Raw genomic sequence first — 17,590 nt, 5'->3', positions numbered from 1 at the left:
CACAAAGCAATTAAAAAAGGACCAGTAAAAAAATACATCCAACATTTTTGTCTGCAGTTGTTGATTGTTTTATGCTTGTTTTATGTCTTGGACTCTCCCAGCAGGCTAAATGTGCTATGTGCCATTAAATTGCCCCCATGAGAAGCAAACATTATCACATTAAGCGCTGTTTGATAAACAGCACGTCTTCAATCTCTATGTGGTTGTATGGTGATCACAATTTTCCATGCAAGCACTGTGGTTTACTTGTGTTCACGTCCATTTGAGGTAAATGGATAAGGAATACATTTTGACTGAAAACATGAACTGTGATTTATATCATCTAATTAGCTAAAAAAGAAAGTGCCTTCATACACATGTGAAGTAATTACTTTATAGGAGAGCAACATCTGCCACAAACCGTAACCCTAACCCTATTAGAAGTGAGCCTTCCGTCTGTGTAATGGAGTGACACTAGAAAGCCTGACACAACTGTGGATTGACTTTCTTATTTTTTAAATGAAAGTGAGTTGTTTATGAACATCCATCAAAAATAAACTCTAAATCATGCACCGAGAAAAAGCCATTTTGAAAGTTTGTGGTAAATAGCTGTTGTTGTATCGACGACTTTGTGAACTGCACTGTATGGTAATCATTAAAGATACGACAAGAAAATAGGGAATGGGGAGTTATACACAAGTCACATTAACACACACATAGACTGTGAACACAGACATTTGGGCATGATGCTTTCTTGCTTTTATTCTTTCTTTTTTTGAAGGGCTTAACGGTGGAGATTATCACCAACACACACTCAAACACACTCATAAACATGTGGGCCCACATTATGGGCCCGCTTCTCAGGAGTTGGCCCTTTAGTGACATTTGGAAAGGGCAAGGGGTGTATCATTCATGCACACACACACACACAAATATGCCCAGCATTCGTTGTGAGGACACTCATAGACATAATGGATTCCCTAGCCACCTTACCCATAACTAAGTGCCTAACCCTGTCCTAAACCCAATTTTAACCTTAACCATAACCATAATAACTAAATTCCTAACCTTAACCCTTAACCTAACCTTAAACCCAACTCTATAACCAAGTCTTAACCTTCAAAAAGCCCTATAATGTGGTGACAACCGGCCAAAATGTCCTCACAAGGTCAAAAATGTCCTCATACACACACACACACATATGCACACATTAATTTCTATTTCATCAATAGATGGCAAATAACTCATATCCTGTTCATGTAAATGCATGCGTGTGTACTTGCACCAGAACACATATGTGTGCTCTGTGGTTGTGTGGGTGACACCGGGGCGCCATAGCGCAGCCAGGTGAAACGTGTGTGTGCTGTCCAAACCCTGCAGGAGTAAACTAATCCTGGTTTTCAAATGTTAATCTGAGTATTGAGCTTCTGTATAGGGGGGATGATGACACCTGATGGTGTGGAGGTCAGTGATGTGTGTGTGTATGTGTATGCTTGTATGCGTGTACTCGTCAACCAGTGGAGCAGGGGACTTCGGGTAAACGTGTGTGTGTGTGTGGCTGTGTGCGTGTGTGTGTGTGTGTGTGTGTGTGTGTTTCAGAGGAAACATTGGAAAAGGATAAGAGAGCCTTTAACCCTTGTTGCTCATCCATGAAAATCCCCCCTTTTCTAGTTACATAAAGTGTTGTTCGTCATCCCATATTCACAAGCCAGTAAGACTCAATTCTGGGACACGATTTCTGCTGCAAAGCACAGAATACTTTAAAAACTGCCTCTGCAACAAAACTCTGTCTCATCCTTGAGTATCTTTGCTGTCTTACATAACGATGCCTCACCAGCCACCTCTCAGCAAGTGAGCTTGTTCAAAATCCTTAAGAGGCATCTCTTCTTTCTTTTAAATTGCCAGCTTTAGCAAGGGATTGTCTGCTTTTGACCGATGCACTTCTCACCAGTCAGTCAAAATCAGAACATTTGTTTCTTTAATGCAACGTTTCATGAGAGGGAGTGCAAAAAAAAAGGAGTCTGAACAAAGCTACAGCCTGCTGGCCTGCTTTAGAGCCAAAGAACATGTCAGACCTGTACAACTCCTCTATTAGAGACGCTCAGTCCCATGATCGCATCTATTTCATTTTTAACAAGAATGTCTGGATGCTTCTGCCGCTGGGATGTGCTTTTTATTCGGTAAGGTTAGCAGTATAAGCTGCAGCAAAGAGACTGGGGTCAATATGGCAGGTTTGGCTGTTTTTATCTCCTCCTGTCTGTTGGAGAGGCTGCAGCTCCTCTGGCTCGATGAGTCACTCACCAGACTGCAGCAGAATATGATGCTGTTCTCCTGCCATCTTGTGGTTACTGTCAGATTTCAAAATAGCTGCCTCTCACCGAATCTCCAGATTCAGTAGTGCAGCACTTGGCTCACACACCTTAAACAAAGGTAAAATGGTTGATAATGCAAGGTGCCACTGTGAAATTAATCAAATAAATTATTTACATCTTGATTTTACTTTCATGCCAATATCAAACTATCTATGACTGTGTCTCCCTCTGTCTGTCGGTGTTCTTGAAAACCGCTTATTCAATTAATGTCACACTTTCCAAGGGTGTCCCTTAGGACCCAGAAAACTACAGGGTCAATTGTTTTCTGGATGAGCAGTTCTTCAGAAATACAGACACAGACACATTCCTCCATTTAATTGAATACAACTGAGAGACACATTAGAGCTCCCGCTTGACAAGCTGTTAGCTATAAATACCTCTAAATGACAGTATTCTTGGCATTTTAATTAACTTAACTAATTATTAACTAAGCAGGATGGTGACCTGAAAATTGGAATAAACAAATACTATAGCTTGGGTGTAGGGCTGCTTTTATGCTTTGAGCTTCAAGTACAATTGAGCATAGAGTGATCAGTGTGCCTCCAGTGCTGAATATGAGCTACAAGTTGCAATCAGATAATCAGTTTGTATTAAATATGTCTCATGCAGTTTTTATTTAAAATTCCTTTTAAAGTCATGTTTGTCTGTGTTGTCCCTGTAAGTCCTTGTTTGCTTGTGGCTATTGTTACCTAACAATCCCAACAAACTATATCTATGATATTGTCTCACCTACACATACTGTATGTGCATACATTCTCTCTCTCTATGTATATGTTATGTTATGGTGTTATGTATATATATATATACATATATATGTATATAGATATACACGTATATAACACAAAGTTTGCACCATACTCCAGACATTCCCTTTTTTTCTTTTTTTCTTTGCTGTTTGGAGTCCAGCAGCAGTTTGACCCTGATACATGTGAATACACCGAAGACAAAGAAAAGGGAAGAGACAGGGAGACTCTGTCTGCCTGTGTGTTTGTTTGTGTGTATGTGTATTTGTGTGTTCATGAGATACTGTCAGTTCAGAAACTCTGACATTCGATTGTCAGTGAAGCCCAGGAATTCTGACAGCTAGAACACACATGCAGACACGCATGCATGTGAGGAGAGATTTTCTCCTCAGGGATTTGCAATGTTTGTCTATAGCTCTAGTGCAGTACTCGCATACCTTAGATAGATAGATAGATAGATAGATAGATAGATAGATAGATAGATAGATATTGCTCAACAAATCTAATCCTGACTCAAGCTCAGTGGTTATTCCGCGACTTACAAGATATTCTAAGCTATTGCCTTTCAAGGCAGAATATAACACGTTTGTCACGCCATACTCCCATGTCCACATCTTTCCCGTCTCTCTTCTATTCTCTCTGTGCTATGACTAAACAGTGTATTCATTCATTATGGATTAGGTCCAAAATTAGGCTAGCCCATATTGAATCATTCATGTGGGCTCACTTCTTTGACTGGCCTGCTGAATCATTAAGCAGCAGTTTTGAGATGCAAATTTGTTCTATGATCCACATGAACATCTGAAAGTTGCATGAGCTAATGCCTGTTTTCATGTTCTGTGCTGCTCTGTACCTGCACACAGAGTTTCCTGCACTAGTGCTTGTCAGGGACTGAGGATAACATGTGCTCAACCATGGACCTGTGTGCCCAAACACACTCGCACTAGAGATCACACTGAGACATTGTTTAATCTCAGCATCTCTAGTTTTTCTTATCACAGCCCAGGAACAGATGGTGGGTATGAGACGAGATTAGTTTACACCAACAAAAGCATTAGCTCTTATTTAGGCTCTTTTATAAAGTATACTGTGTTCGAAAAAATAAGGGATAAGACAGAACGAAGAACATGAAAACTAATAATGGACAATGAAAACTGAAAAGCTACATGCTTTATATTTTAGATATTTTCTTATTAGTAATAAAAACAGTTCAGCATTATTCATGTGCTGTGCCTGTATTATCCATAGGTTTTCATTTCAAACTTTTAAATTTACATTTTTAAATTTTATATTTTAAGTTTAAAATGTTCTTTTTATTGTTTGGGCTGACCGGGTTCTGTAGAACCTGGAATTTCGTTTGAACCTCATGTTCTAATATGTGTTGGAATGACAATAAAGAATCTTGAATTAACTGTGGAACCATTAGCTTTACAAATGTGGTCACAGACTTCAGGTGTTTTATGTCAGTCCCATGATGCTTTACACTGCCAACATTTTTTATTTATCTATTGTATAGTTTCTATCTACCTTGTGTTTGATATTTTCTAAATGTTGACCTGCTCTGTTGAAATCTTTCGTATTGAACTGGGAGATCTATAATACTTTAGAGGAGGCAGTACCTTTAAGAGACAGTGAGTGGCGCCATTATGCCATATAATGTGTCGCTATAAACAGCTCGTTCAGGAAATGGAACAAACACATTGTTACAGTGATTTAATACTAATCATACGGACATAATACTATTTCCAGTCAAACCACGTGCTCGTATATTGTGACTTTTATACATTTTCTTTTCTTGTATTTTGTGTGTAAATGATCGTGACGTAAGTGACGACGTTTTCCAAGGCTGAGCTGTCGATATCCGACAAATCGAACAAGGAAACGGAAGCGCAGCGTGAGAGATGTTTTGCGTTAGAAGTTAGTTAGCAAGCGGTGACTGAATTCTCTAGATAAAGCAGTGGTTTTCGGAAGGAAGACATTTTCCTTCTGGCCTATGTCCTCCAAGATTAGATAGTCCTGCTGCTGGACGAACCCGTCACTTTCTCTTGGAACAGGAACAAAGTGAAAGGTAAAGGCAACGGGTGAACAAATCGCTAAGCTAATGCTAGCGTGAACTAACGAACTAGTGTCTGACTGTGTCACTACGTTTAATTAACTTCTTATCGTATCGAAATACATGGAGAAGTAAGCGCCATTTAATGAAGTGGGATTACGTTCGTCGTAGTTATTTTGGTTGGTTTTATTAACATGACAAAGCAACAAGGCTCCATTGAAAACATTATACACTATAATGTAAACCCCACGTTAGCTTTTATGTTTATGGGACTCGTTTCGTCTTTGTTCAGTTGTTTTTCAGTTGAGTCAACAGTGTTTACATTAAGGACTGTTTTCGAGTGTTACAGTTCAGAGAAAACCTCATATACCAAATGGAATTGGGTAACTATATTTCATACCCCTTTAAAAGGCCTGTGGGTTAATTGATTGTTAGTGGACCCTGTCCTATAATTAATGTTCTTCTACGACCACCTGTCTTTCAAAAGGAGTGCCTTTAAATATGAACGAATGAATGGAGGTGGACACCACCATTGTCTGCCTTGACCTGAATTGCAAGAGCAACAGTAGTAGAGAATTTCACATGCCTTTATTGAACTGTGGAGGACAGTATTACACGTCTCAATGTACAGCCTGCCAGAAGTCATTAGAAGAACCATAGAGAAAATGTGTTGGAGGTACAGCTGGACGATATGGAAATAATTCTAATCTAATAATGAAAAACATATATATATATATATTTTTTTTTACATCATTCAATATTGATATGCATCACAATATAAATCATGTCAATATTTCTTAAGATGTTAGTGTAATTCATTAACTTTTCAAATAAGATACTTAATGGTTGTTGTCTTCATAGTCGTATTATGATGCAGAGTACTTAAACAACTGCTTATAAGTTTCATTCAGACCATCATCATGATGATGATTATTAATATTGTATAAAGACCAAAGCGCATCACATTAAAGGCAAATAATCCCAATATGCCGATCACTGAAAACAATTGAAAGGGAGGCAGATGATCTGCTGTGGCCATCCTATTAGGTGGAAGCAGAAAGGAGTCCCATCTGGATTCAGCTAGCAATGTTGCCCCACAGCAAGAAGGTTGCTGGTTCACGTCCTGGTGCGTGGGTTTTCTCCAAGTTCTCCAGTTTCTCCGACATGTCCCACCTCATTATTGAATTAATGGTTGTTTGTCTTTGGTGACCTGCCTAGGGTGTACCCTGTCTTTTGCACTGTCAGCTGGGATTGGCACCAACCTTTCCATTTTTGGCACCCTTCCCTTGTGGTACCAGTAAAATGGTACAGTGCAAGGCACTGCAATTTTATAATAATTAATAATAACACATTTTCACATCCCCTCTTCGTTAGTAGCTTGGTGCTTTTTATTTATCTATTTTTCTAGAAAAAAAACCCTGTTCATGATTATAGATGCCAACTGCTGTAAAAAATGGTAATTTTAATAGATCTGCATGCATCTTGAAATTTTTCATGGACCCCCCAGCAGCATGTCATAAAACCTCCATTTGAGAACCACTGGTGTTACACAGAAACATCTAGGTTTTACACTGTAGTGCGGTGGTTAGCATTGTTGACTCAATGCTAACAAGCAAGGTCACTGGTGCGGTATAAAGATCGGCGTAGGCTATAGAAAGTCCATATAGGTCAACCTCTACTTAGGGGCACGGTAGTCGGTGGCGCCTAATTTTTCTGCACAGTCCCCAAATCAATTAATACAGACATGTCAATAGACGTGTAGAGCAATATAAACTTAGCACAAACCATGTCAACAGTGGTTGCTTCTGTATTGATATGCAACAGTTAACTCTCCTGGTTTCTTGATTCTTTTTTGTGTGTTATACAGAAGGCAGCCATCCGTGACTGATTTATTTGAAAAGTTAATGAATTACACTAACATCTCTGTCAGCTTTGCTGAATTGTCTTTTATGCAGTATTAATCAAAAATCGTATTTGTGCCCTGTCAGCCGGGATGGATCCAGCCTTACTGAGGGAGAGTGAGCTGTTCAAGAAAAAACTGTCCAGTTCTTTGGAGAAGAGACATGCACCAATAGACTCTGGATCACACAAGAAGAAGAAGCCCAGAACTGAGAAGGAGGGCTCCTCAGCATCCAAACACAATGCTGGTAAGTGAAGGCCTTCAAAGATGATGATGATTATTATTATTATTATTATTATTATTATTATTATTATTATTATTTCATCAGTTGATTATTAATTAATTACTAAATTAATCTGCAACTCGGGTTGATTGTCCTCTCATTTATTTTAGCTAATATATACTGTATAACACCAGTGTGTGCAGTGTCATCTTTGACATTCTTTAGATAAGAAATGCAAGGGAATGGGTACAGGCACCATTTTACTTGTTTAAATGAACAGAATAGCTTGCAGTAAATAAATTAAATGATTTTGACAAACACCCAAAAAGATTATTGCCATGTTGTATTGTAAGTCTCTTTTGTGAATGGAAAAATACAACTTTTTTTACTAGTAGCCTTTTGTTGCATGACGTTTGGCATAGCAGACCCACCTGCTCATTTTAGAAGAAAGAAGAAATCGGGTACACAATTAAGTGATAATTTATTAGATATTTTGTGGTAAGGCATAAAATTATACATTGTCCCTCAAATAGACACGATAAAGTACAAGACTGTGCAGCAACCAAGTGTCATGTGTCATTTATCATCATAGTATTACAGTGTTGACAGCATTGGCACACAATTTACTAAAGAACAGAGAAACAGGCTTTTTGTGGTGCTGACTGGCCCCCTGGGAAACAAAAATTAAAATGTGTTGATATGGACAATAACATGTTACCATTTCTCATAGATGCTCACTTGTATCCAGTGATTGTATACATTGTACTCACAGGGCAAATGTTGAAGAAGAGAACTCGGGGGTGGGGGAGGACACAAAGCAAAAATGTGCCACTTCAATGAAAACCTTTCTATAACCGTTTTTGCCACATTGTTTTTTTGTTTATTTGTTTCTTCTGTGGCACTCTCTATTTCTCTTCATTATTTCTGTTATAAAATATGGCGCTGAAGGTCTGCCCTCTACATTAAGGGTTAGTGAATGTAGATATTAGTGAACATGTCCTCATAAATGAAATTGTAGGCTTACTCCCAGTCAGTGAAAAACTGCCCCCCTCCTCTTTAAAATTGTTCTGTTGACTTTTCTGTTCCTTATGCATATGTTAAACTGTGAGTAACTGGACCACTACATCATTTTGGAAGTTCATTTCTCAGGGCATCAGGGTTTGGTGCTGTTTGAATCCCCAGCTCACTAATGACACCTGAATTCCTACTTTGCTTTTACACCACCTCAGTATAAGATTCTGGTTCCTTGCAAATGCCTGTCATGAGCTTGCTGCAGCTTCCTGGCCCCTCCTCCTGTAGCTGGTGATGGGTCTTCCCTTTGGCACAGCACCCACAGTCAAGTAGCTCATAGAGCACGGCCAAGGCAGCCAGAGACAGGACAGTGAGGATAAAGAGCAGAAGGATGACGAAGCATGCCACATTCCAGCCATCATGGAAGGGGTAGACTTCCTGGACCTGCAAGGAGATGTGGGAAAGAGAGGCCGCCTCTTGGTGCCATGGGGGATTACTTGGATGTACAGTGGCGTTGATGTTGGCCATAGTTTCTGCTTGGAAGCAACAAAACAGAGAGAAAGATGATTTTTAATGTTAGTTCATGTGTTTCTTTATTTAAATTCTAGGTGATGGTGGCAAATTGAAAAGTAAAGGTTATACTACTACTTTACATAATTGTGGTGGACTGGGTTTTGTAGTTGCTTCAAAATATATGTAGCTATTGATGATATGCACCACTAATTGGCTGTATATAAAGGAAATGGCCTCAATGGAGACCAAAATGGAGACCACAAACAACATTTCCTTCCCTTAAAATCATAATTGCCTCTATCAGCTAGTTTGCTGCAATGTGATGATGGTAGTAGTATAATCACATAATACATCCATTCAGTACCAGTAATAGGCTATCAAGTTGTCAAAAGATAAACTAGAGTGTCAAGATGTTCACAAAATAAACCTGCGCCCACATCTGTCAGTACAGAAATGTGTTATTAGACCAAAAGGTTATATTGCTAAAGAGCACAAACCCCACTGAGGCCATCTGCTCAGAGCATAAATAGATAGGATGGGTGCACAGTGAAATGTGGCATCTTGGTCGGGTTTGCAATGCTAGGCTCAAGGGTTAGAACAAAAAGAGTGTAATTCTTAAGACCTTAAGATTCTTAAAACCTGGGTGGGTGTCGAGAGTAGTACACTTGGTTGGTTTTATCGGTCTTTTAAATAGAACCTACTGTGTTACCATAGGTGATCACATGTCTCCTACAGCCTGGATCACCTGTTATGTACCACAAGGTTAAAATTTATGGTTCAGAGCTCAGCATCTTCACAACCAGCCTTCTTACTGGTTTTAATAGACATATAACATCACATCATCCTTGTCCTGGCTTCTTTCCACTGACTGACTGTACTTTTAGAATAGATTTTTAAGATTTTACTGATCACTTGTAAAGCTTCTATGGTTGTTGCCACAAGCTTCGTTGCAGAAATGTTGACCCCATACGACCTTTTAGTCTTAGATCATCATGTGAGGGTCTGTTGTTGGTCCCAAGGCCCCCGAGGCCCCCGAGGCCTCAGGGCTCCTCAACATTGATTTGAATGACCCTTGTGAGGAGAAAAGGCTTTCAGATTCTATTTAAATCACATCTTTAAAACACCATTATTTTGGGCTTTAGTGTTTTCATTTGTTGGGAATACTTTGTCAGCATTTCCACAATATTTTATTATTATGTCATTATCAGTGGTCGCTATCTTCTACATTTTTCAGCCAATTTAAACATTTCATACATCAAAATGTATGGTTTGTTATTATTATTATTATTATTATTATTATTATTGTTAATAATAATATTTGTTAAGAAATTATAGTAAAGAAATGTCATGGAGTGTGCTTGTCAGACAGTTTTTCTTTCTCTGTGCTACATTCACACTTTTAACTTGCACCAACCATTTTAAATCATCAGCATGCCACTGCTCTCACACACTAGAACACGCTGTACATGTTTTAAAGATACACACACAAACACACGCCCACACTCAGAGACATTTTATATTATTTATTTACTGAGTCCAAGGCAGCTGACCCAGATTACCTGAGACAAATGCTGAAAGGAGTATGCATAATGTTTTTTTTTCACTTTTGTGCATGCCTTCCTGAGACGAATGCGAGTGGTCTTACTGTGTATAACGCATACTTTGAAAAGATGTTGTAGGTCAAGGTGGTACAGTTTTGTTTTCCGTGAGACTTGAAACTGAAATGTGATAAGCTGGTGTTGTAGTTGACTCAAGTGATCAACAAAAGTTTCCAAATTAGAATCTTGCACTGGTGCCCATCATATCTTATGAAATTATATCCACATTAATGTGGGGAATGCCATCACTGTGGTTATTTATTTATTTATTCTTATTCCATCAGCCATGTTCAAATCAAAAATTGGTGAATTATTGAAATTATTATTTCACCTTTTCTGATAAAATCCCATACTGTGGCCGATATGAGCCCCACCCCATCCAAGCTATTAAAGGTGATGATTGGATTAGATATTGTACTCTGGCTACAGTACTACACACAAACACCACAAATGATCTTCTAATGCTTCTTCTCTTCAGTGCTGTCAGTGCCTTGGTGATTTGTCTTGTGTTTTAGTAAAATGCACAGGTCAATACTGACATGATGCACATAAGTACACACACAGACATAGAGGCGGCAACACAGTTCCTGATGCTTACTATTTAAGTGAGTACAAACAGACAGAGCCTCATTCAGTTGAACCACTGCATGTTAGCTCATTCTTTGCCTGAAATGTAACAACAGCCTTTGTAAAGATCTTACTGCAGTCATATTTTTCTATAGATTTTTTGTTGTAGTTCTGTTGCATTTCAGATGTATGCTTTACCCAGTAAATGTTGATTATTCACCCAAAACACCCACACAGTCAGACTAAAAACAGCCTGCAGCTTTTATTCATGCTGTGGGTTGTTATGATCTGTTAAACAATTGCATACATTAATCTAAGGATGCTATCCTGAAAAAAAATGCAGACTCACCGATGTGTCTGGGTCAGTCTTTCAAAGATGCAAGGCTACAGATGCACTCTCCTCTTTCTGAAGCTCCACCTATGTCTCCGTCTTCCACTCTCTCCCTCCCCAGCGTTCGCTACTTGACCCGTTTTCCTTCTCTCATGCACTTCCAGCCGTGCACTCCCTTGCTCCTCCACCACTCCTTGCAGCTTGTAATGTCTCCGCTGAACAGCACGGGCATCTCTCCATCATTGGCTCTTTTCTTGTAGCCCTGCCTCTGCACCGTTCGTTAACCAGCCTGTCACAGTTTCAGCGTCCTACCCACAGTGCAGCTTACAGCAACAGAAGCTCCCGCCTACGCTATGAATCATTCATGATTCAGTGTCTGTTTTCAGCCGTGATTGGCGAGTGTTGATCAGCTCCAGGCCTCAGACAGTATCCTGGGGGGAGCAGCATAATTAGACTCCTAACAAAGAAGGACCAGCTGACTGGACTTCAAAATCAATCTTATCAAAATGATGCTCATTAACCATGCCTGCAGTATTTTTATTAATATTATGTTGTTCCTTTCCAGGATCAGGCAGGTGATATTCTGTATATTTTTTAGGAAAAAAATCAGTTTAAAAGGCCAGAATTAACAATAAATAAGAGTAAGAGCGAGGTTTATCCTCTAAAAACTGAAACAGAAACAATTGTTGTCCTATGTAACACACCAATTTATTGTTGTGTCATGCATATGAACACAATAGCTTTTTTCATATTTTTAAAAATTGCATTTACCTTAGGAATAATGCAAGAATGATGTTGGCTTCAAATACTTTTTTGAATCAGAAAACATTTAAAAATTAGAATTTGCAAATTCAAATTTTTGACAGATTTTTTTATGACCTAGTTGATGGTTTGATTACATGTACACAATCATGAAAGCCATGTCAGCTGTTTTTTTGTTTTTTTTCTTCAGATAAGTGAGCCTCCTGTATTTCCAAACTGTTGTATACCATTATGAAAAATGTTGTTCTTATTCTTTTTTTCCAGAGTCTAGTAATGGCAGCATTAACATTAAGACAAGCTCTGGGTACAAATTTGGGTGCTTGGCCAAGATTGTGAATTATATGAAGGTAAGCCTCCGTACACCATTTGTCTTACACATTTAGAAATGAGTAATTTAGTTAATAGTCTCTAAATTTCATAACTCAAGCACTGTTTTAGACATGCCAGCCTCCAAGCTGATTTAAACTCTTGCAGTAGCTTCCCACACAAATGCTTTACTATGTTGTCCTCTCCATCAAAGCTCTTTAAAAACTTGCCTATTGTGTCAACCATGCGAGTCATTTGTGTCTGCCAAGCAACATTTGGTCCCTGGTCTTTCTTTTGGTATGAAAAACGGCTTGTTCATCATGCTTTGGCTGTACAAAGAGGCAGCAAGGCTCTCACACTAACAGTCTGACTCATCCCTCACTGCAGGACTCGCTCTCGACTTGACAGATTTTTTTTGAATGTGTGCCTTTTTGTGCCATCTGTTAAATTGTTTCCAACACTGTTAAATACAGTTGGATGAGAGGCACAAGATCACAAAATGTAAACAGAAAATGCTGTTCGAGGTGTTTCTTCTAAATGTAATTATCATAAGGATGATTTAATACTGCTAACTTTGTTGAAGTGTTTTCCTTCTGTTACTCTGTCCTCTTAGACAAGGCACCAGAATGGTGATACACACTTCTTGACCATAGATGAGATTCTGGATGAGACCAAGCTTCTTGACATCAGTTTGAAACAGAAGCAGTGGCTCATAAATGAGGTGTGTTTTTATATTCTACAACTTCTTTATTTATTATTTACCCCGACCTACCCACACAATGTCGAATGTGTGGGTAGGTCGGGGAATGTTATGTTATCACATAACCTGAATAAAAAACATACTTGTATGTATTAATCTTGTAAAATGTAAGTTTATAACTCATTCTATTTATTTTAATTGTCATAATAGTGTGGATATATCTCCCAGCTGGTTTGCAAATTAACTAGAGACTTATAAGTTGGAGGTCACAACTGTTTATATCCCTGCCAATACCAGGCCTTGGTCAGCAATCCGAAAATTGATGTACGGGATGGAACATATGGCTTCAAGCCCAAATACAACCTAAAGGACAAGAAAGCTTTACTGAGGCTGCTGGACAAACATGACCAGCTCGGCATGGGAGGAGTGCTGCTAGATGATGTAGAGGAGGGGCTACCCAACTCAGCCAAGGCTATTAAGGTAAAGCATAATATGTACATCTATGTAAAGACACCACCTAATACTGTTAATTATATCAAATAATGTCAGGAAGTATGTGTGTGTGTACTTAAGTGTATTGTGTAAAATAGTTTATGTGCTAAGTTAAAGAATAGGGATCTATTTGATATTCACTCATCATGATCATTTGCAGGCTTTGGGGGATCAGATCATCTTTGTGACGAGACCAGACAAGAAAAAGATCCTTTTCTACAATGACAAACACTGCCAGTTTGTAGTAGATGAAGGTGAGAATTAGCCAGCTTTGTCAGCCAGCTGTGATACAGCTCAATCTTTTGTATTTCTGTCTCAAAAACTGTTTCTATAAAACACAGAATTCCAGAAACTGTGGAGGAGTGTTCCAGTTGATTCCATGGATGAAGAGAAAATCGAGGAGTACTTGAAGAAGCAAGGAATCACCTCCATGCAAGAAATGGGACCAAAGAAAGTGGTCGGTGTCTGGTTGATATCCCTCTAACGTTACAAATTCAAATGAGCTCTGACAGATATGTGACAAGATACTTTGTACTTCATTCATGAAGCATTATAATTGGTGCTGATGTGTCTGTGCTCTTTACAGTTACCAGTTCAAAAGAGGAAGAAGAAGAGTGGGCAGAGGAAGAATCACTTCAAGACCCACAACAGTCATTTGGCAGGAGTCCTGGAGGATTATTCAGATGGTGTTCCTGTAAAGAATTGAAGCCCCAATTTCATTGGTGTCGGTTTTGTCAAAAAAAGGTTCTGTCTTTTCTGGGCGCTCCTCTCAGTGGTCAGTGACCTTGTATTACATGGAGCGTAAACCACCTGTGTTGTGGAATCATTTTCAGTTTGTTTATTGGTTAGTGATGACTAAAGGACACTGGAAGAAAAGAGTATTGAGGACAGTGAGGGCTCTTGCCATCCTGTTGGAGGCACTGTAACCTTACTGTTAAAATGTTAGTTATAGTGTGTAAATACTTTTTTCTTTCATTTCACATAATATATCAACAAGGGGTGTGTGAATGTGTAGAAGGTTGTACTTTAAAGGGCACCAGGTCTTAGCTGATGTCAACTGCCCATCATTTTGTTAGGACCTACACAAGTTGTGTATCACACTCATCTCTTTACAAGCCTGAAACATCTTGGACATTTCAAATGTATTTAAAGAATTATTTTTAATTTACTGCAACCCTGGCATATTGGTTTAAAATACTACAGTTTTATTGTTTTGTTTTAATAAATAACTGTTACAGGATACTGCCTGAGTGGTTGTTATACATACAGTATACCAGCAACAGTTCTGATAGCAGTTCATTTCTCAAACTGAAGAATCAGTGAAGATAAAATAAAACATATTCTTAAACATGAATCTGTATATTCTTTCAGCAGTATTAGAAATATTTTGATACTGGCCATAAATAAGTCCACACTGTTTCAGCTGGTTAAATGTTATTTAATTAATCATACAAAACGGTTCATTAGCACAGGAGAAAGAGAAGAATATATGATAAACGTTGTGCCATTATATACATTCATGCTTCCTCTCAGCAAGCGCTAATGCTAATATTGTTTTAAAAGCCCTTTACTATTTAACTTATAAACTATAACGCTCAGGTTTAACTTGTAGTGTGACCTGCTTTAACAGTTTTCTTTAAATGGTGGTAGTTTGGCAAAATCCTCATCAGAAAGTCCAGCTGAAGAGTCTGGGGCTGTGGAGGCAATAAAACAAAAATGTTAAGTACACAAAGGTGTGTTCGATTATGCTTTCAATTTAAGATATTGGGGCAGATACACACATCCGAAAATTAGAGATGGCTTAATGTCACTTTTCATTGCCTGACACCAATCAATCATCAGAAGATGCAACCATCGGTATCTACTTGCTGACTGTATCAGACAATACCATTTTTAAATTATATTTGCAAAATGATACTTGATACTGACAGTTTTTTTTGGATCCAATGGTTTTGACCAGTATCAGAACATTACTGAATATTATGTAGGCTCATTCCTACTGAAAACACATTGTGAATTATGTTATCTCAACCTGAAATAATTGAGCAGACTGGAAGAAAATGCCTAGTGAAATCATATAACTGCTGTGCAGTACTGTTAGTTATGCTTCAGTATATTCAATTTATGCTAGTTCAGTTTGAACTTCTGATTGTTTTAATGGACTATGTGGGTCACAAAATGTGGTAACTGCTGTTGTACTCTTCAGCCCTTAGGTTTTCACAAATTGCTGAATCAGTCTGACAAGTCAAAGGCTCCATTTGCCATAAAAAATAAACAACCCAAATTTGAGCTTGTGCTGCTACTCACAAGCCTAGAGTATTCATTATCATTTTAAAATGTCAGTCCATGTATTTAAAGTGTTTGTCCATACCTGTGGCCTCTCTGTCTGCACCCGTCTCATACATCCAGAGCCATAAATGACCGTGTTCTCAGGTATGACCTCACATGTGTTGACCTGACAAAAGGCTCCAATGATACAGCCACTGGTGAGGATTACGTTCCGACCAACATCAGCTGGAAGACAATGTTGATGATATTTTTACAGTCAGTGAGTGCACAAGTATCACCCAATACCATCTTTACAAGAATGAACATGCACTGAAAACCACACAGTAACACAAAGATCTCACCTTTAGATTCTATCACATTGTTGTCCCCAATCTTCAGGGCTTGTGATACTGTAAGTAGTCCGTTAAGGCAAATATCGTGCTCCTGCTGGCTTGACATAATCAGGCAAATCTCATGACTCACCTGCTCTATTATTAAATCCAAGCCTCTTTATCACACACATTCGATAGAAGAGTATTTCAAATACTGCCAATCTACAGGAACTTTCAAACATCCATCTCTATAGTACATAAAGGTGGTCTGAAACAGAGAAAATATCCAGTGAGCAGCTGTTCTATGGGCCAAAATGTCCTGTTGATGCTAGAAGTCAGGGGAGAATGACCAGTGTACTGATAAAAGGCAACAATACATCAAATAACCACAAAGTTAAGTATCAAAACATCTCTGAATGTATGACACATAGGACTGAGGCAGCTGGAAGGACCACAGCAGCAGACTGTGACTTTTTTTCAGTGAACTGAGAATAAATATTGCAGGTCAAAAAAAGGATACCACAGCCAACTTCAAAAACATTGTTGATGCCAATAGTCATCGTCTTTGGTTCCACCTCAGAATCAGGTGTGATGTTTTCTGGGTAACTGTAGGGTCAAACAGAAATGATAGTGGACTTAATGATGCAGACAATAACTCAAAACATCAGTGACACTATGTGGGTACAATTTACCTATTGATAATCAGAGCTTGCTCTTCGATCAGATTTCCTTCTCCAATCACTATAGGTCCTGCCTCCGCAATAATACGAGCTTTTGGGTGGACCACTGTTCTAGGGCCTGAGGAGACACAGGGCGTCGTTTAGGACACTCACAAACAGTAAAGTTAACTTATTCATCCACTCAGATAAGCAACTTCTCTTAAGTCAGCAATATTTACTGGTCAGTGAGAAAAAAACCAAAACGTCTTACCAATGGTGACGTCTCCCCTGATTTCACTTTCAACACAAACAACGGCTCCAGCGGCTATTTTGACACTGCAAAAAACAGAAAGAACGATAACAGGGGTGTTAGCTTACTTAGCTAGCCTTGTCCATAAACCATCTAAACGAGCTTCATTGCGATCTCGTTGTGCCTGTCTATTCGTATTTTAAAATTGCAAGTAACGCAAAATCGTAAATTACATTTGAAAGTTTAAATTACCTCTTCTGGGCACCTTGTTTGTCTGCCATTGTGATAAACGTTATCCGATGACAGGCGGTGTCAGGGACTCGATCATTGATTAGTACGCCTCGCAGTGAGCGTGTGCGCATGCGCGATTTCACAGTCAAAAGAATCGCAGCGATTATTTAGTCAAAATAGATTGTATGAAATCTTCCATTGTCTGTTATGTTACAGTACATATCGGTAATAATTATTGAATTTGTTATAATAATGATTGATGACTGTATGGAAACTGACTGTATATTTATCAACTATGTA

The 17,590-nt window shown here is 38.6% G+C and overlaps 3 protein-coding genes across 4 annotated transcripts; 1 reads left to right on the top strand and 2 right to left on the bottom strand.

Moving 5' to 3' along the window:
- Positions 1-4,971: 4,971 nt before the first annotated feature.
- On the top strand, positions 4,972-15,036 carry gtf2e2 (general transcription factor IIE, polypeptide 2, beta). Its single transcript, XM_044028046.1, has 8 exons — positions 4,972-5,162; positions 7,136-7,294; positions 12,317-12,399; positions 12,972-13,079; positions 13,356-13,538; positions 13,711-13,804; positions 13,892-14,007; positions 14,137-15,036. The coding sequence occupies exons 2-8, from the start codon at positions 7,141-7,143 to the stop codon at positions 14,254-14,256; spliced, it is 858 nt and encodes a 285-aa protein (XP_043883981.1). The 5' UTR covers positions 4,972-5,162; positions 7,136-7,140; the 3' UTR covers positions 14,257-15,036.
- Positions 7,735-11,604, bottom strand: smim18 (small integral membrane protein 18). 2 transcript variants are annotated; one of them, XM_044028049.1, is made up of 2 exons: positions 11,309-11,604; positions 7,735-8,817 (listed from the first exon to the last, which is right to left on the bottom strand). In XM_044028049.1, the coding sequence occupies exon 2, from the start codon at positions 8,807-8,809 to the stop codon at positions 8,486-8,488; it is 324 nt and encodes a 107-aa protein (XP_043883984.1). In that variant the 5' UTR covers positions 8,810-8,817; positions 11,309-11,604; the 3' UTR covers positions 7,735-8,485. The 2 variants fall into 2 exon arrangements, with proteins under 2 accessions (XP_043883984.1, XP_043883983.1); XM_044028048.1 differs by having other exon boundaries at positions 7,735-8,814; positions 11,309-11,598.
- LOC122770868 (dynactin subunit 6-like) lies at positions 14,968-17,410 on the bottom strand. Its single transcript, XM_044028047.1, has 7 exons — positions 17,312-17,410; positions 17,081-17,145; positions 16,843-16,948; positions 16,671-16,756; positions 16,181-16,228; positions 15,922-16,064; positions 14,968-15,244 (listed from the first exon to the last, which is right to left on the bottom strand). The coding sequence occupies exons 1-7, from the start codon at positions 17,338-17,340 to the stop codon at positions 15,152-15,154; spliced, it is 570 nt and encodes a 189-aa protein (XP_043883982.1). The 5' UTR covers positions 17,341-17,410; the 3' UTR covers positions 14,968-15,151.
- Between the last annotated feature and the right edge of the window lie 180 nt (positions 17,411-17,590).

This window comes from Solea senegalensis, linkage group LG6, assembly GCF_019176455.1.
Source record: "Solea senegalensis isolate Sse05_10M linkage group LG6, IFAPA_SoseM_1, whole genome shotgun sequence".
Lineage (NCBI taxonomy): Eukaryota > Metazoa > Chordata > Actinopteri > Pleuronectiformes > Soleidae > Solea > Solea senegalensis.
The sequence above is the reverse complement of the archived record's forward strand: the minus strand, read 5'-3'. Positions and strand labels throughout refer to the sequence as shown.